This window comes from Manis javanica, chromosome 16, assembly GCF_040802235.1.
Source record: "Manis javanica isolate MJ-LG chromosome 16, MJ_LKY, whole genome shotgun sequence".
In the NCBI taxonomy this organism is placed as follows: Eukaryota; Metazoa; Chordata; class Mammalia; order Pholidota; family Manidae; genus Manis; species Manis javanica.
In genome coordinates, this window is record NC_133171.1 from 37690893 (window position 1) to 37710762 (window position 19870).

General features: G+C 44.2%; 1 protein-coding gene across 1 annotated transcript in view; it reads left to right on the top strand.

Moving 5' to 3' along the window:
- CILK1 (ciliogenesis associated kinase 1) overlaps positions 1-18984 on the top strand; it is a 34670-nt gene extending 15686 nt beyond the window's left edge. Inside the window, exons 5-13 of the mRNA XM_017671901.3 lie at positions 2296-2428; positions 3116-3287; positions 5322-5489; positions 7565-7882; positions 9336-9526; positions 9641-9789; positions 11886-12014; positions 14234-14356; positions 15361-18984. Of these exons, the coding sequence (XP_017527390.1) occupies positions 2296-2428; positions 3116-3287; positions 5322-5489; positions 7565-7882; positions 9336-9526; positions 9641-9789; positions 11886-12014; positions 14234-14356; positions 15361-15515 (1538 nt within the window). The 3' untranslated portion in view covers positions 15516-18984. The remainder of the gene's footprint in view (positions 1-2295; positions 2429-3115; positions 3288-5321; positions 5490-7564; positions 7883-9335; positions 9527-9640; positions 9790-11885; positions 12015-14233; positions 14357-15360) is intronic.
- Positions 18985-19870: the final 886 nt, after the last annotated feature.

Genomic DNA, 19870 nt, shown 5'->3' on the forward strand with positions numbered 1-19870 from the left:
TCCCCTAGAGCAGAGGGGTTTGGGGAGAACACCGTTGACCAGTGGATTCGGGGCTGCCGGGGCTCCCTCCGTGATGAGGACTTCCTGCCCGGAGCCCTCGCCGCCCCCGACTACCTCAGCACCGCTGCTCATCGGTTCTCAGCCACTGCCCTGGGGGGCTCCCTCCTGCCCTTCCAACAGTCCTGGTCTGGTCTGTTCTCCTGCCTACTTGGCCCGGGTACGTTTGTCATTGTTAAGCTCCTTCATATTCCCTATAAGTCTCTTCAAGTCCTTTGTTCAATCAGTAAGAATATATTATGAGGTTGCCACTGTGTGTGCTCCTGCCACTGTGCTAGGCATTCAGAAGAAATAAACTGTGGCCGCTCCTTAAGATGCTCCATCTAATTAGTGAGAGATCCACATACCTGAAAACGACAGAGCTCTGCTCGGGTTCAGAGGGGAGAGCCTGGTACGTCCCCCAGGACGTGAAGCCTGTGCGTTTGGGCTGCTTCTGACTCCGCATGGCACGGAGTGGGCCCTTGGTGGACATTCATTGGTAGGATGGATGAATGGAGAAAGCTAGCATGTTAGAATGGCTTCATGGAAGAAGGAAACTCAAAATAGGTCTTGAAGGATGGTGAAGATTGGGATTGATGTACACAAAAAGGAGCAAGGTTGTAACACTTAGTGGGAATAAATGGAATGAACCTAAAAGAAATGAGGAATTTTACCTGATTGGAGCATACTTTACACATATTAAGTATCAGAAAATAATGTTATCTCTTTAGGTAGACTGAAAGGAGTTCAGGCCTGTAAAATAATTACAAAGGGGACCATGAAGGGTGTGTGTGTGTATGACAAGGGAAAGGCAGGGCTCCACAAAGGGGACCATGAAGGGTGTGTGTGTGTTTGTGTGTGTATGTGTATGACAAGGGAAAGGCAGGGCTCCACAGAAGTGTGGAGTCCAGAGAAGCCAGAACAATGAAGTCCTGCCAGGAAGTGGCAGAGGACAGACGACAAGCACAAGGATTAGGGAGGGGACGTGAGAAAGGGCAGAAGGTGATGGGCAGGAAATATTTTGGTGAAAAATATGACATAATTCCATGACTGTCTGGGGGAGGGCTCTAACTGAACTGTCGGGAACCAGGAGATCTTATCAAAGGTTTGGGAGGGAGAGGCGATTTGGGAGAGGAGAGAAGCGGTGTGGGACGGGTTGATGTGGAGGTGACAGTGACATCTGTCCTGTGAGGAGCAAAGCCTAGACAAGGGTGAAGAAGGCACATTGGAGATGTAGATTTGAGCATCATCTGCACAGAGGTCGTCAGGGAATAGTGTAAACCTTCAGTGATGGCCGCTGACTTCTGTGATTTCCTGGCAGATATCCGGCTTAGACAACCTTGATAAAGATAAGATAGAGCAAATAACTCCCTTGGTGGCGTTAGTAGGGCTGAACTGAGATTTAGAGTCATGTAGAATGAAGACTGTCAATGATGCTCTCCACAGGTGGAAGGTTTGGGGTTTTTAGAGACACGTATCGCTGATCAGTGGGTGCCTGAGCACCCCTGGGACGTTGGCTTGTTGAATATCCTGCGTGTAACCCCATCGCTCTGCTGTAGCCGAGATAGGCTTTCCGTCTGCTGAGTTATCTTTGCCTTTCGCAGTGTGAGCTGGAGATGTGCCCCTGCCTCTTCATTAGGCCAAGTAATAAGTAACAATAATGTTTCACATTTAAACATTTGTTGTGACACACATCAGAATCTCAGACATGACGAGATTGTGTTCATAAATCCCTCATTCCTTAAGCAGAAATTATAATTATGTTTTTGTTGTGGTATAACCTCTCTGTACCCATAAGATTATCATCTTTTGAAATGTTTTGAATCTCAAATTCCTTCTGGCCGACTCGGGCAAGGTAGGCCCTATATTTTTTTTCCTGGAGTGACAACTTCTTTTATTTATTTATTTAATTACTTATTTATTTATTAAGGTAACATTGATAGACAATCTTACGAAGGTTTCACATGAATGATATTGTGGTGACAACGTCTTTTTGCAAAGTTATCTCAGCCCATAACTGAGGTTTGATGTTTTAAAATCTGTTTTCCTTCTGGGAAAAAAACATTTTGAAGATGAACTTTTGAATAATTTGACATTTTGAATTCATCAAGAGGAAATGAATGAAGTCCTGTGCATAGAGCCTCTGGTGCTATCCCAGGCTACTTGTCAAATTAGAGCTGTGATAGAAGGAGCAGCCACGCTGCCAAGACTAATGCAGACGAGACTGACGCTGGGATTCCTTCTCTACTGGCGCTACAGGCTTCTTCCATCGGGACTTAAAGCCTGAGAACCTGCTCTGCATGGGACCAGAACTTGTGAAAATTGCAGACTTTGGGCTGGCCCGAGAAATCCGATCAAGACCTCCATACACAGACTATGTATCTACCAGATGGTAACTACTCTTTTCCTCAAAACTGTTTAATTACACTTCTCTAGAAATACATGCTTATACTGTGGGTAATATGCATGTCACAAATACAAACTTTTCACTAAAAAACAGTATGGTTTGAAACACATTTGTAAGTAATGTAGTGTTGTATAAGGTGTAAAAGCTTGTATTGTAAGTAATTTTAAAACGAAGTCCATTATACTTTTTTCCATACCATAAACAATATTTTACTGATAGGCCTTCCTGAAGACCATTTCCTGCCTTGTGCAAAGGATTCTCCAAAGACCTGGAAAACCAGCTAACTGCTGTTGTTAGAACTTCCAGACCCTAAGGATTTGATTTGAGTAGTTGGCCATTACCAAGAAGTAGCCTGCAGACCAGTTTTATGTTCTCGCTCCCTCTCCTTTTTCTTCTTCTTTCTCTTTTCCTCGACTCTCATTGTGTTTTGCTAAGATGCTGTAGAGAAGAGTCCTGTAGAGAAATGCACAATAGAAAATACTGTGAGCTAGAGAAATGCTGCTTTCTGACAGCAGCCACAGCGGTTACCAAGTCTTCATGAGTCCACGTGTCACACTGAACTGGACAGAACACAGAAATAAATGAACTCTCTCACTATGATGTGATTGTATTATTTAATGTGACTTGGGACCTGGGGAGGCCACACCTAGCAGTTCATCTTTGTCCCTGCAGGTATCGGGCTCCAGAGGTGCTCCTGAGGTCCACCAGCTACAGCTCCCCCATTGACATCTGGGCCGTGGGCTGCATCATGGCAGAAGTGTACACCCTCCGGCCACTCTTCCCGGGGGCCAGTGAAATTGACACAATCTTCAAAATTTGCCAGGTGTTGGGGACACCAAAAAAGGTAACGATATGGAACAAAGGCGTCTTATTTTCTCTCTTGGGCAATAACATCTTTAAGGGCAGGACCAAAGCTGGCAGTGGCCCATGCTCCCAGCCTGTGCAGCCCCTGGCAATGTTGACACCTGCCCATTCTGCCCTCTTTCTGGACCACCGTGACCCTCCACTGCCCACGTTTGCAGTCCTGGCCACTTCTGCCCCCCTACTCCTCTTAACTGTACGTGGCGACCCCCCTACCCCCACTTTTCTCTGCACACCACATCACCTCCCTTGCAGAGCTTCTCTGTCTGGATGGCTACAACTCGCACATCTATTCAGAGATCTCCTAAATGTAACCTGTAGCCCTCTCCTCCCTCCTCTATGACTCACTCACGTATTTACCACTAGTGGTGAGGCTTTCTCCTGACACCCTGACTACCACCTCGGACTCCACCTGCCTGGCATAGGTTGCTATTGTTTGCCCGCAACCAGCTTCTTTATTTCGTTCTCCAGTTCTGTCCGTGGGCCCATCCCAATTCCAGGGCCCCAGCCTTGAGGCTGAGTCTCAGTTTGGCCTTCTCCCCTGGCCTTACTTCCCTTTCCCTGTCCAAGCAGTTGGTCTGGAAAGCCTGTTGAAATGGCCGCATCATCTCTGCCCTGCAACTCTTGTCCTTCCAGTCCTGCGGCCCCTGTCACAGACTGGGCCCGGTCTCCCTGCCTGTGTCTGGGGTATCGTCTCACTCTTTCTGCCTTAAGCCTTTGCCCTCCAGCTGTCTTTCAGTCTGCAGCCAGATTCCTCCTCCTAAAGAAGAGCTCTGGCACTGTCCTCCCCTCCTAAAAGTATTCACTGTCTCCCCACTGTCCAGGGCCCTCACCTGTCCCTTCTTACCTCCCCTCGGTACCTGCACCCTTCTGGCTGTGAGCCCTGGAATCTCCCCACTTCTCTGCTCTGCATGTATGTGTTCTACCTACGTGAGTAAATGTGACCTGATTCCACTCCTCTTCCAAGGCCCCTCCCTAACTTACCCCCTCCCCATTGTCTGGTCTCCTCCCCATCTTCAGCTGTGTTCTGTGTCACTCATGTGATCATTTGTGCACAGATCTGTGCCCTGGACCCTAAGCTGACTCAGGGTAAGGATTTGCCCCATGTTTGTTTTTCCAGGTCCTGGCACCATTGCTGGTGCAAACCAGACTGGAGTCTCTCCCTCCTCGGACACCTGTTTCTGTACCTCTCTTGTGACCTTTGTCACTTTTTACTCAATATTGTTATATTTTTAAGTAAATGTCTAATTTTCTCTCTTGGGCAATAACATCCTTAAGGGCAGGACTTATATCAGGCCATTTTTGGATACCCAGCAACACTGAGCATATAGTAGCCACTCAGTAACTATCTCAGTGAGTGAATAAGCTATACATGTAGTGCTGCCTCACTTGGAAAAAATAGCAATGATACCAGAATGGGTCTCGTAATAGAGTAGAGTGTTGGAACTAAAAGATTATTTGCTTACCACTTTTTGTCATTCACTTTAGCATTCGTGTCCTGGAGGTGTGACGCACGAAAAAGCAGAGAGCTTGAGATTGGGTGGAGTGGCTTACTTTACTGCCGGACCTCTCAGCGTGTTTTGAATCACTGAGATGGGGATATAGTAATATGTAGAGTTTCACAGATCTATTTAGCCAGGGACAAGCTGTTTTGTTTTAGTTATTCCCCCCACCCAAATATCTCATCAGCAGTTTCTCGAACATCTGTCTCATGGAACACAATTGGGAATATACTAATTTGGTCCAACCCCCAAATTTCAAGAAATGAACTTTCTAGCATAAAGGTATTAAAACTAGTTGGTGGCAAATGCAAGCAAATGTCCCTGTTCCCCTGCCGTTCTGTTCTTTGTTGTCTCCCCATTAGCGTGCCCCTGCGGTGTCATGCACGACACGTGGTATTGCACAGGGCCGAGGTGATGACATGGTTGCCTTTCCTTTGGGGGCACACATGCAAGAACAGAAACTCCTCCCACAGCGAGTTGGCGGAGCAAAATGTTCTGTCTTTTCCTTCTTTCAGACCGACTGGCCTGAAGGCTACCAACTTTCAAGTGCGATGAGCTTCCGCTGGCCCCAGTGCATGCCCAGTAACTTAAAGACCCTGATCCCAAATGCTAGCAGCGAAGCAATTCAGCTCCTGAGAGACATGCTTCAGTGGGATCCCAAGAAACGGCCAACAGCTAGTCAGGTTTTCTTCCATTTCCTTCTGTTTGATGTACTTCTTATGGTGTTCATATCTAACTCTGAATAATCCCTGTAAATCCTAGAAGAAGTATTTTATTTGGTATCATGGGTGAAAATAGGATTGGATATCACTAGTGGCATATTAATATACAAGAACTTAAAATAGTTTGGGCATCACTGTGTATAATTAAAGTAGTTAAGGTTTAAACAATCCAGTTGCTTTGAAAATTGGCATGCGGTTCACATGATACATCACTATGTATGTAGAAATGAAAATAAACATGTATCTACCTATCTTTGGAGAATCTTTTCAGGTACATTTTCTATGAGTTAAGGTTACATAGCAGTTTTTTTTACAAGACAGTACTGGTTGTTGAAAGGGAATTTTAAAATAACCGTGTAAAATCCAACTTGCTCCTTAACAGATGACGTAGAGCAGCAGATGAGATAAATCTGGAGTGATTAGCATTTTGTAGCACTTTACAGTTTGTAAATGCTTTGGTATGTTTTCATGTGACTTTAACCTCATGAGGATTCCGTGAGATAGCTATTACAGGTTTCCATTCTGTAAATGAGAAAACTGAATCTCAGAAGGTTTGTGATTGGCCCTAAATCACTCATACGGTAACCAGTACAGATAACACAACCCACTCCAGGTCAGTCACATGGACTGCAGGTTTTCTGATCCCATCCCTCCTGTTTCCTCAAACCCTCCCCACCCCAGGCCACTGTGACTTGGATTATAAAATGCACCCAAAAAAGGCAGGTAATGTTGCGGGCTTCCGCACTGCCACGCCTCCTGCAAGCCTCCTTTTGCGTGAGTTGTGTCTGGCCCCTTCTCACTTTGTCTCATTGACAGTCACATCGCTCGGAGAATAAAACAGGGTGACTAGGTGACTAGTTCTAATCAGAGACGATGATCTGGCTAAGCAAACTGATAGGCACATCGGGAAACAGTGCCAGTGTGATGTCGAATGTGTGAGAGCTGGAGAGATGGCAGTTGGGGGATTGAGCGATCATAGAAATGCAGCTTTCCAAAGGCTTAAAGAAGAAAAGTCGTAATTCGGTGCTGTAAGGCTCTGGATGGCTTGAGAGGGTTGGAAACCATTTCTGGGGATGAAATTCACAGACATTTTCAGGGCAGGAAGGAAGCTTTCTGATGAACCCAGTGTTTTAAAGGATGTACACAAGCAATGAAAGGAAAAAGATTTTGTGACAAGGAACCAAGAGAGCAAAGCAGACTTTTAAGAATAGTGTCAGAAAAGCTAAAAATACCCTCAAATCAGTTGTGACTTGCAAAAACGCCTGGCCTACAGGGAAGACTTTTAAATTAGATGCCAGGGTTCAGGACCTGTACTAGAATATCCACATCATTTGCCTCTGTTGCTACATTTATATTTCAACATTACAGGTGTTTGTAACTGTGTTTCAGGGTCATCAAGAAAGGTTATGTTATGTTCGGGGATTTCCATTCAAAAAGACTAGGGAATATAGGGAATATTTCAGAAAATATTTAAGATTTATCCCTTGCCTATCCAGAAAACTTGATCATTCAGAACAACTAACAAGCTTTAGTTGTCAGTTGCTCTTTATAGGCCAGGTTTAACTATTTCAGGTATGACAGTCTTGGCATTTCTGGGATGAAAGCAGATGTAACCTGCTTATTGTACACTTCACTCTTCCAGGGTCATCAGGTTTGACTCTCTCAGTTTTACATTACTTTTTTCTCTTTCTATGGAATGAGGAAATGGGGTTAGAAAGGTGAAATATTATTTAAGACACACAGCAAATGAATTATAAAGCCAGGACCTATAATAAGCCAGAATACTTTTCAAAAAATAACAAGGACAATAGCAGTGTACTTGCCTGCCTTATCCAAATAATTTTAAGTGTATACATTTTACGGTATATAGATAAGGAAAATCACAAGGGGTGTAAAGATTCAAGATGCTGTTTTATAGTTGGTTGGGCTAAGAAACTGTAGTAAACTGACCACATGAAATGTAGCCTGAGTGAGCCTGATGGTTGTGAATCTTCCTGGCTAGACTTTTCTCCTAAAGCAGGCCTCTGTCATTCCAGGCGCTTCGATATCCTTACTTCCAAGTTGGGTACCCTCTGGGCTGCACCACACAGAGCCTTCAGGTAGGGAAACCACAGAAAGACATCCTGGAAAAGGCAGGCCCACCTCCTCACATTAAGCCAGTCCCTCCTGCCCAGCCTCCAGCCAAGCCACAAATGCGGATTTCTTCGAGACAACATCAAGCCAGCCAGCCCCCTCCACATCTCACGTACCCCTACAAAGCCGAGGCTCCCAGGACAGATCATCCGAGCCATCTTCCAGAGGACAAGCCAAGCCCGTTGCTCTTCCCATCCCTCCATGCCAAGAATCCTCAGTCGGTAAGCAGGGGGATGTGCTCGTGAGCCACGTCTCGCCTGTTCCTCTTCTGATCCCACTTATTGTGTGAAATACTTTCTTTTTCAGCATATGAAGTCTAAATACAATAAAATTGCCTTTGCAATATCACGGAATTGTGAAAACAGCTTTGGCCTTGGAGTTTAAGGTCTAAATTCAAGTTCTGGCTCTGCCCGTTGGTATTGGTGTTCCTCACAGGGGCAGCTGTGATGCGGTGATTGAGAGCTGGACACGGCAGCCAGGCTGCCAGGGTCTCAGATCTCAGCTCTGTTATTTCAGGTACACGTTACCTGCCTCTCAGCTCCTCATTTCCTCATCTGTAAAGTAGGGATAATAATGTTACCATTCTTTTAAGGACTAAATGAGTTAATGCTTGAAAGAATTTAAAATAGTACCTGGCACCTAGTTAGAACTTGATAAATGTTTGTCATTGTTATTATTAATCCCTTTTTGACTCAGGGACTCAGTTTCCTCACCTGTAGAAGGAAGATCATACATAAGGCCTGTCTTGTCCAGACACTGCTGGCTGTTCATGAGGATCAAATCCTGCTGCCCTTGTAGATGTTTTGAAAAGTCACAAAGTGCCATACTAATAATATTCATAGATTGTCACTTTCCATGATGCTGTCCATTGATACTGTTAATTCTGGGCTGTTAGTTGAGCCCAGGCCTGTCTTCTCATCTTGGGCTGGCTTTCAAAAGGAAACAATGAGCATTAGATTCAAGAAAATGATAACCTGTCAAGGGAGTCTAGGTACCATTAGCTTTGTAGTGCTGTCAGAGAGTCTGATTTTCCAACAACTTTATGCAAAAGTCATACTTTCTCTGCCAGCCAGTATTTATTCACTGAGGGCTGGCTCCCAGCCAGCACCATGTAAGATACAGCATGAGATCACAAAGGTGGTGTCTCTAGACGGTTTGCTTTACCCCAGCCCACCCACTTCGAAGTCACGTGTGTTAGGAAATTTCCTACTGTAGATAATTCTACAATTAAATGGTATCTAAATCAACCAAGAAGGCAAAAAAGATATTATTCACACTGTTTTCTCTAAAAAAGCAGGATGACTGATGTCTTAGCTATATTCCCTTGCATCTCTATTTAGGACAGCATAAATCAGGGAAGAGACCTGAATGAGAATCCAGCCATTTTCCTGCTATACGAGAAGTATCTTAAATTTCTTCTTTAAAATCCTTATACAACTTTGTGTCCTCATAGGATGAAGACTGATGTAATCGATGCAGGATGGGTGGGAGACGGAGGTCTGGGAATGTGCTTTCCACAGTTGCCCTTTCAGACAAGCAGTGCATTCTGGGGGATGATATGCCCCAGGACCCTCCATGCCATAACTGAGAAAGTTCATGCTGGGGATTAGTCACACATGAGCTCCATTAATGCCAACTACTGCTTTTTCCCTCCTCTCCTTGTATTTTGCACAGAAAATCCTCACTGGCCTGGATCACAAAAACCATGAGATCAAGCCAAAGAGTAGGAGAAGGTGGGGACTGGTTTCCAGGTCAACAAAGGATTCTGATGATTGGGCAGACTTGGAGGACTTGGATTTCGGTCCATCCTTCACTAGAATTGACCTGAAAAACAAGAAAAGACAGAGCGATGAGACTCTGTGCAGGCAAGTGTGCAGCTTCTATCTCCAAACAGAGTCTGAGGTTGGATCGTCAGATCTCTGCCTGTCTGATGCTGCTTTCCATCTCGTGCTGACCTAAGCCACGTTCTCTCCATTCAGGTTTGAGAGTGTTTTGGACCTGAAGCCCTCAGAGCCTGTGGGTACTGGAAGTAGCGCCCCCACCCAGACGTCGTATCAGAGGAGAGACACCCCGACCCTGAGGTCTGCCGCCAAGCAGCACTACTTGAAGCACTCCCGATACTTGCCTGGTAACAGCAATACTTGCCTTTGCTTTGATCATTGATAGGAAATCATTTCCCTGGAATCACATTCACCAAGGTTCTGTCTTGGAAGGCAAGTGCTTGGGGCTTCTCTTCAGAACTGGAACTCCGTATCATAAAAATACGTACTGAAGCCCTAGAGTTCTCACATTTTTATCATATGTAGTTGCCTAAGATCAGAAATTTGGTAAAGGAAACTGGTTCAGCCCCCAGGAAGGGAGGAACTGGAAAGAGCCGGGTGGCGTGCGTGAGGCCCTGCGTCAGACCAGGCTTAGGAGAAATGACCAGTCCTCTGTGCCCTCAGGAAACCGGGCAGGAGCTTAGTCACACCCTCTGGCAATGCTGTAGGGGTCAAGTGTAAACGCTGTAGTTTGGTGGGTGCCCAGGCTTCTCTCCAGATTCTCCGTATTCCAAGCTTGCAGCATTAGCCAGCCATTCATTCACAAACCCATTCAGTGAGTAAATGCACATTGAGCATGCACCACGTGCCTGGCACTGGGAATATAATGGTGATGGCCAAGTGGGGCCACTGGTTGCCGACCTTTCAAGGGTCTCCCTTCACATCTCCCTTTAATCTATGCAGTGATGTTGTACTGTAGCCCTGCAGGCAATACTCTCGCCCTCATGCAGCTTACATTCTAACAGGGAAGATGGGCCCTAAGCAAACAGACAAACAATAATAACAGATGGTGAGAAGTGATGTTAAAGGTAATGTAATGGGCGGAGGAGGCTCTGCTTTAGAGTGGTCAGGAAAGGCGCCCTGAGCAAGTGACTCCCAGCTGGGCCCCAGAGAATAGGAAGGAACTGATGTGCAGAGAGCTGAGGGAAGAGCAGAGCAGGCAGAGGAAATGCACGTGCAGGGGCTGGAGGCAGGGAGGGCTTGGTTTGTGAGAGGACCGGCTGAGAGGCCAGTGTGGCCGGAGCGTGGTGAGAGGGTGGTGTGGTATGTCGTGTGATTATGATGTCGTATGTAGCGTGTTTGGGGGATCTTGTAAGGAATTTGGATTTTATTGAGCAATGGGAAGCTCTTGAAGGACTTTAATTGGATAGTGTTATGATTTTATCCACATCTGTGTGTTGAGTGGGTGCAGGCCAGCAAGCTTAGCTGTCATCCAGGTGAGGGAGGTGGTGGCCTGGCTGGGCTGGGGCCTGGGGCTTGGGGATGGGAATGGAGTTTGGTGTGGCAGGCCTGCTGGTGCTTGGACTCCTCGCCCTTTGACTGGGAATAGGCTTCTGCATACTGCCAGACCCCACCAGGGCTCGCACTGTGGTCTTAGAAGATTGGCCTGACAGGTCCCAGGACAAGCCGGAAGAAGAGAGAGCAGGTGATGGCTGACAGCTGTGGTCCATGTGAAAGGACCTGGGCTGCGGTGACCACGGGCCAAAGGGAGTGGGGCCAGAATCAGAGAGCTGTTTTTTTTTGGCTCTAGGGGAAGAAGGAGAAGGATGAAAGATGGATTCAGTCTTTCAGTTCTGAAAATTAGCTGCAGTGCTTGACATGAGTGGAAAAGTGGGCAGTCTAGAGGGAAGTGGTTGGAGGCTTGAGGTTGAGGTGACCGAGGTTAAGGTCAAAGTAGCCTTGGATGTGAGGGAGTCGATGGGGGTCACTGGCACATACCAGAGCCATCAGCACGTGATGGTGATGTTGGTTCAGGACAGGTGACAAGATGGAATCTCAGGAGACAGAATGCAGAAAGAGGCGAGCAGGGGGCTGAGGAGGCCGGGGCTGGGGGACGGAGAGGAACTTGGAAAGGTGATAGAAAGGCAGTGGTCTGTGAAGGGAGGCGAGTAGGGACGTCCAGGAACACTGAAACCCAGGGCAGCACTGGCAGGGTCAAGACATAAGACCTGGGACAGATCCACTGGGACAAGTTGAAGGGACCGTTCTCGGGCCTCCCACCAGTGAGAGACAATATACTAAACCCAGATGGGGCATCTTTCCCCCTCCATCTATCAGATGATATCGTCACGGGCAATTTTTGCTTTGATTGTTAAACCACAAATTGGATGCTGTGTTAATTTCATTTCTGAGATCTGTGCAAGATTAAGTATTTTGCATTTGAAAATCATTTCTTCCATATTAGGAATAAATATAAGAAATGGCGTACTCCCAAATCCAGGCAAGGATTTTATTCCATCCAATCCATGGTCTAGTTCAGGTTTGTCTGGCAAATCTTCAGGAACAGTATCTGTCATCAGCAAAATAAATTCAGGTGAGTAATGGTTATTAAATTAACTTCTAATGACAAGAAGCCCCTGCCCTGTGTGGGGCAGGGTGGGCACAGAGAGACAGGCTGTGGAACCAGGACCTCTTTTCCAGACCCATGCTTCTCAGTCTTTCTTGGCACAGGCCCCGGGGACTCAGTCAGGCCCTGCAGGATCTGCCCTCGGGAGTAGCTGGGAGCGTAGGACAGTCTCCCTGGCTCACAGGAAAAGCAAAGTACAGAGTCTCACAAAATCTGACTTCTGAGGCCCTGCTCTGCAGGGGCACCTCCTTCTGAGGAGATCATCGAACTCAGCTCCCGCTTGTCCCCTCTGTCTGATGACCCCGCCTTAGCCCAGAGCCTCAACGTCCCCTTTGGTTGGAAGGTGACAGTTCAGAAGGCCCTCCCCACTTTTTTAAACGGGTAGTTGATTAACCCCATTCCCAGCAGCCCAGCTGCCCACCGCATTCTTCCCTCACACAGGCAGCCCCTGCTGTATGCTGCTTCCCTTTCCACACTGCCGAGGAGACATCTGGCTTTCTCTGCTCCCTGCCTTTATCCATTATGTGTTCATTTATTTTAAGGAATGCAGAAAAAGAAGGAAATATTATATCAGCACCCACATAACCACCACCAGCTTAAGGAATCAAACTTTGCAAATGCACATGTCTGGGTCTTCCTACTTGTTCTCTCTGCCTCTCCCCTCCCCCCTGCCCCTCAGTGGATCTGGGTGGTTTATTATTTCCATGTTCTTAAAGAATATACATGACATACCTAGTATGGTTTTGCATATTTAAAAAGTTATATGAACATAAGCCTGGATCCCCACTTCACTCACATTAATAATTATAGTAGGACATAGCAATTATGCATATATATAAGATATATACATATAACACATATAGTATATGTAACTATATGCCACAATAATCTATTACTTCTGCTAGACCATAACTTGTTTATCCTTTCTCTTCTTGACAAACATGTAAGTTGTTTATACTTTTTACTATTAGAAAGAGTGCTGAGATGAACACTGCTGTACGTACCGTGCAGCGGTTGGGAGGGTCTCTCTGTGTGTAACGTAAGCACGTTAGGTGCAAGCGCGTGCTCGTTTTGGACCTTGCAGATACTGCACGTTGCTCTCCAGCAGGGTGTGGGATGCCGCTTGGTCCTGTCACGATTATAGAGTGTGTGCTAATCTGAGCGTGTGAAAAGTCACCTTATGTGGCCTAAACTTGCATGTCCTGTGTACTAGTGAGGTAAAGCACCTCTCCGTGTGTTTATTGACTATATGTTTTTTTCCTGCTTGTGACATACCTCTTCCAAATCTTGTCCCATTTTTCTTCATATCTGTCTATTCACCAAAAAATATAAGGTGTGCTCCAGCTCACCAACACACTCCTCACACATGCGTTCCAGAGCACTCCTCCGATGCTGCTTTAAACAGGCGTCAGGAATGTGCTGTGCTATGAAGACATAGAACAGCTCTATTCCTCATTAACTCCTTTCCTAACGGATATAACCCATTTGTTTTATGGACCATAAAAGCATTCTTTGTAATTCCGTTGTACCTTTAAGCCTTAACTATGAAGCTTACAGACATTCATTCACCCATCCAATATGTACTGATGACTTGCATGGGTGAGAGGCATTCGTCAACGTCCTAGTCTGCTAAGATGAGCAGCGTGCTGTCCGGCCCTTAAAGCCTCTCAATCTGGAAAAGACATACAAAGTGAATGTATGTAATAGATTTTAATAATGGGTAATTTTTCTGATTACAGACAAGCATATTTAGTGCAGAACTACTTGTAGTAGCTGAATAATTAAGATCACCTGTGTGCTGATCGATAAGAGAATGGCTGAATGAATTACGGTTTAGCCATACTCTGGAATTTGTATATAGGACATGGGAAGATAACTGTCCTGTATTATGAAGTGGAAAAAGCAAATTCCAGAACAGGCTAAAACCTTCAATTGTAAAAAGAAAGAAAATTGAAAATTTCCCTTTTCCTTAAAAAAAACCAACTGACCCCCCCATCTGGTGGGGGCTGCAGGGACAGCACTGTCCACCACGCCGCCCCAGGTCCCTCCGACCGCGTGGTGTGGTGGATGCCCTGCTCAGGATGCGCTGTGCTCACCGCGGTCCCTTCCTCCCCGCTGCCTTTTAACCCTGTTGGTGACAGGTGTGCGGGTCTCTGTACTAATGGGCTTCTGCTTCTGCAAATCAGTTGGTTCCGGCTCTACGAGTTCTAGTGGACTGACTGGAAACTATATCCCTTCCTTCCTGAAAAAAGAAATTGGTTCTGCTGTGCAGAGGGTACACTTGGCACCTATTCCAGACCCTTCCCCTGGTAAGCTCTATTTCAGATTATTCATGAATTGATTCAACAGATAGTTACTGAATAGCTTCTTTGTGCCAGACACTGTGTGGGCCTCCGATGCACCAGTGAAGGAGACAGACAAAACTCCCCGTCCTCGTGGGACTCGCCCTCTGCACACAATGAGCAAACTGAAGCAGATGCTCATATGTGCTTGGGAGAAACATCAAGCAGGAGGGAAGGAGGGAATGTGGGGGTTCGGGTGTGGGGTGCGGGTGCGGTTTTAGTAGGGCAGCCAAAGAAGACCTCACTGCAAAGGAGTGAAGACGTGAAGGAGGTGAGCAAGTCATGCCCATGGATGAGTGAGACTATGCCAGATGCAGGGGTCAGGGCCTGGGCCGTGGGGCAGGGCAGGCCTGGCACAGCAGGAAAGCGCAGGGAGGCAGGGTACAGGAGCGAGAGGAGGAGAGCAGAAAGGGGAGTTAGAGGGGTGATAAGGGACCTGAAGGCAGGAGGCCCTGCAGGCCGCTGTGAGCGTGTTGCTGTAGACTCGGAGCGACATGGGACTCACCGGAGGGTTTTGAGCAAAGAGTGAGGTGATCTGACTCCCGTTTTCCAGGCTCCCTGAAGTGCTGGTTGTCACTAGTTTGAAAGGGGGGAGTAAGGCTGGGACCAGGACAACCATCCGGAGGCTGTTGCCATTGTCCAGGCAAGGAATAATGCCGGCCTGCTCCAGGGTGCTGGTGCTTGAGTTGGGCCAGATTCTGGGTATATTTGGAAGGTAGAGCCACTAGGATTTGCTGGCAAATTACAAGTGGGATATGAGAAAAAGAGAGCGGTCAGGAATGACACCACTATTCTTGGCTCAAGAACTGTTAGAACCGGGTTATCCTTACTGAGAGAGGGAAGACTGAGCAGGAGGTGGAAGCTCCTCCTGATTGCTTATTTTCTGGTATTTCTGTCCCCAGATGCATTTCTCTGTGCTTTGTTTGCATGGGTCTCACATCACTGAGAGCCACCTTTCTCTTCCCTTGTAGGTTATTCTTCCCTGAAAGCTGTGAGACCTCATCCTGGGCGACCTTTTTTCCACACCCAGCCTAGAAGCACTGCTGGGTTGGTACCACGACCTCCTGCAGCCCAGCCAGTGCACGGACGGACAGACTGGGCTTCCAAGTATGCGTCTCGGCGATGACGGTTATGAAGCCCTTCGTGGGGGAGAGCAGGAGACTGTCTGTTGGCCAACTGGTATTCTACCTGCGAGAAACTCTTTGATGGTGTAAAAGCAAGCAGACACTTCTGTAGTTATTCTTCTGAACTAAGACATTTCAATCTTCTTTTTTAAAGTTTTTTTTTAAATATTAATTTGAAATGCAATACCCTTTTTTTTTGGTACAAATTATTTTATTCTAAAACTGGGTCCCAGTATTTTCTTACACAATAGCATTTTGTATATATGGGTTATGTTTTAGCATTTTATACAGTCGAGTTTATAATGAAGTTTTTAAAGATTAATTGCTCTTCCTTTGGGGTTCCAGATAATATTTTATACAGATTTTTAAAATTGTAATAATACTGATGCAGTATTGCAACAGGGGTGCAATGTAAGGCTACATGATGAAGAGTTATTTACTCAAGGTGTGCAGATATATGTGAAATGGTTAAATTTTAAATGTGGCACATTAGGTACTTCAGGTTTTCTTGGATTGACATCGGCACTGGAAAAATGATGTGCTTTTCTCAACACGTTACTGATTTGGTTTTTGATACCACTGTGCTGTTCTAAAAGTACTATTATGTAATTCACTTTGTTTTATTGTCGTTCCCCAGATGAAAGAACTCTAAGTAAATTTGTTTTGCATTTACAATACCCTTTATGGTAGTTGGGGATATCCAAATGAAACCAAGCTTTATTATGCTATGCCACATCACATTCAATTTTCTCCCAATTAAAAAAATCAAATTGTATGAGTACCTACAAAAGGGAAGCTTTTCAAGCCAAAATGTTGTCAACATACAGGTTAACTGAATCAATTAATCTTACATCGCCGCCAAGATGCATGACTGAAAAGCTAAGTTTCAAAGCAGCAGAAGGTTTATTATTATAATAACTGATAGAATTTTGCATTCAGCTCAGTTCTCCAGGCCTGGCTAGGAATCATGAATAATCTTCTGTCCTAGCCAAATTCTCAGGGCACTTCGGGGAGCAGTAAAGATGTATGCAGAGGTCCACTTACCTGGGAAGTCCCAGGTACCATGATGTTAGTGTCCACAGTATGCCACATTTGAACTCTTACCCCTTGTGTAGTTCCTTCCGACAGTGAGGATTCTATTCCGGCAGAGGCTGTTCCATTGAGAGGTATGTTTACAGCAACTTTGAAAGTGACAAAGCTAGTTTGGAAACAGAAAAAGACAAAAGGTCCACTCCCGTCCATCTCTGTAGAGTACACTTGCCTCCATTCATAATCACCTGAAAAGCAAGAGGGAAGGTCATTGCCAGCGAATGGGTTATCACCTCGCATTCTCCCAGGGCTCAAGCGTCTCTCACTGGGTGCCAGGTCCCAGGATGTAAAGCAAGTTAAGAGATACGAAATTGTCATTTCTGTAGGTTAAAATGATAGGTTAAAGTGAACATTGGTACTCTGATATGGTTCAACCTAATAAGTTGGTAAGTTATTGCTTTGATGTATTAATATGCTGCAGCTGAACAAATGGCCGGGGCTCCCAGGGAGTAATTTCTGCTTTGGAGAATCTGGCTCAAAAATGTACTTGACAAAGCACAGTGATCCCTGGAGGCATGAGAAAAGTACATAATGGATGTGGATTTGATAAGTAATACTTTCCTGTTAACAAACTGGTGGCAAAGCTTCAAAAAATAAATATGTGTATGTAAGTGCAACTTGAAGCTGCATTAATTTCTGTATTATATTCTCAACTTGTTACCTAAAGCAGCAGAAAATGTGTTTTCAGATATGAGTCTTTTACTGAGGTTAGTATTTATTTTCCCTTTCTGTATAATGTATAAAGAGTAAATTAGTCCATAACCTTAGCCAGCTTGCTGGAAAGTTGGTTTTAAATTGTAAATACTACTTAGAGAAGAAATGGATTGTGAATACCATATTCTCGGTATTCTAGCTTATGTCAAGACCATTATGTTACTGTTTTTAATTAAAAAACCTAGTTAACAGGTTATTACACATTATAAAATTGTTTCTCTAATACTTTTATAGGGTCCAAGTTCAGAAAATATTTCAGTTTTCTACCTCTTCTTCTTTCCTTTGCTTGTCAGCAAACAACTTCCCTTGGGAAGCCAAACACATTTATTCATATGAAAGTCAAGCTGATGCACAGCTGAGAAAACTAGAAGACTGAGAAAACAATGTAAATTATAAAGATCTAGTAAAATCCTACAAGATACTGTTTTACCCCCCACAACGGGTAAAGGGCAAATTGTGTATACAAGCTGATTACTATAGAAGGAAATAGTGACCATGTTTTATTAAGTGAAAATAAAATGGTACTTTGCATATATTTTTTAGTTACTACAGAATCATAAAATGTATTGCAAGACACCAAGAGGAATGATGAGTTTAACTGTACCTATCCATGACTGTACCTCATTTACTGTCCAAAAGCTTTCTGGGACACCAGGACATGGTACAGGGATGGCTCTCATTTGGTGCCCAAACGTTCAGTGACAGAAGTGTGCCAATGGGTTTGTGTGTAAACTGCAGGGCAGACTGCCTGGGCATAAAAGTTACTTTTGGTATGACCATTCATTTTACAGTAAAATTCCATTAATTACTAAGCCCTCACCCAGCTCATGTATTATAGGATTTAAGTAGGAAGAAAATTGATTTTCAAACAATATTTTTAGACATATCGCTTGCCTGAAACAACTATAGGCATCTAATAAGTTGATGCTATGTCATTTTCTGCTACTGAAGTTATCAAAAATTGAGAATAATCAAGGCTATTCATGTAAAGCAAAATAAGAATTGTTTTTGTTTTTAAATGCAGGTATCGGTACAGTTGGGGTTCAGGGTATTTCCCTGCCATCTAACCACAGTTTTGTGCCATTTAGGAGAGAAAAAGAGTGGAGTGCAGGCTCTATGTTTCAGCTCTGTGTATAACCAAAAGCAATATGTTTCTAAGAAAATGTTGGGCATACTAATTATGTTATATCATTTAAAGCATACTGTAGCAAATTGTTTGTTTAATATATGTGGTTAATTTTTAGAAATTTTTTTACAATTTCCAACCAAAGGACTGTATTTTATATAATTTATTTCATGGACCTTCTCATGGAAACTGTTAAGACAAACTGGAGGAAAAGCTATCACATTAATTTGTGTTATCAGTTTCTTACAGATACTGTGCTAATGTGAATTTAAATGACCTGAACAGTCTTTTGATCTCTGAAACCTCACTACTGACAGCAGTTTGGTCACCTGATTTGATTACAGGGGAATAACAGAATATATTTATTTAAGAAGCAAATATTCATAATGATGAGAAGATAGAAGGACAAAAAACCACTTACACAAGCCCTTTCTGAAATAAAATGTTGCTTTTTGAATAGTTTGTCCTATGGTGTTTAAAAATGTCTACTTTACATAAGAAAAATTCTGTTCCAAATAAAGTTACAGTTTAAGAAAAATTGATTTGGGTGTCCTGTTTTTGCTTTCATGTTCTTCCATCAAAAGATAACATTAGTATTTCCTAATTTGGAATTTGATATTTTATAACTTCTTAATGCTTAGTACAGTGTTGCTGCCATGAAATTGGAAGCATACACTTATAGCCGCAGCATGAAGAGCTACCTACAATGTGGAGGGTTTTTTTAAATTTAGCTTTTAGCATATCACTTCCTGCCTGTTACAACTGCCATCATTAAAAAAACAAGAGATAACAAATGCTGGCATGGGTGTGGAAAAAAGGGAATGCTTGTGAGCTGGTGGGGAGGTTGTAAATTGGTGCAGCCACTATGGAAAACAGTTTGGAGGTTCCTCAAGAAATTAAAAAACAGAACTTACCATATCATCCAGAAATTTCACTTCTGGGAAAATAACCAAAAGAAATGAAAACACTAACTTGAAAAGATACCTGCAGCACCATGCTGATGGTAGCATTATGTACAATAGGCAGACATGGAAACAGCCAAGTGTCCAATGGATGAATACTAAATGAAATAAATTAGAGAAAGACAAATACTATATGGTCTCACATGTGGAATCTTAAAAAAACAAAGACAAAAACCAAAATTCTTCAAAAAGGTCAGACTTGTTCCCCACGGTGGTGGGGGAAGGGGAATTGGAGGAAGTTTGTCAAAAGGTACAAACTTTTGGTTATAAGTCAGTCCTAGGGATGTAATGGACACCATGATGGCTATAGCTAACACTGCTGTGTGGTACATAAGAAAGTTGTTAAGAGATAAACCCTAAAAGTTCTCATCACAAAGAGAAGACTTGTCCTTTTTTTCTTCCTTTTCTTTTCTTTTCTTTTTTTTTTGAGAGGGCATCTCTCATATTTATTGATCAAATGGTTGTT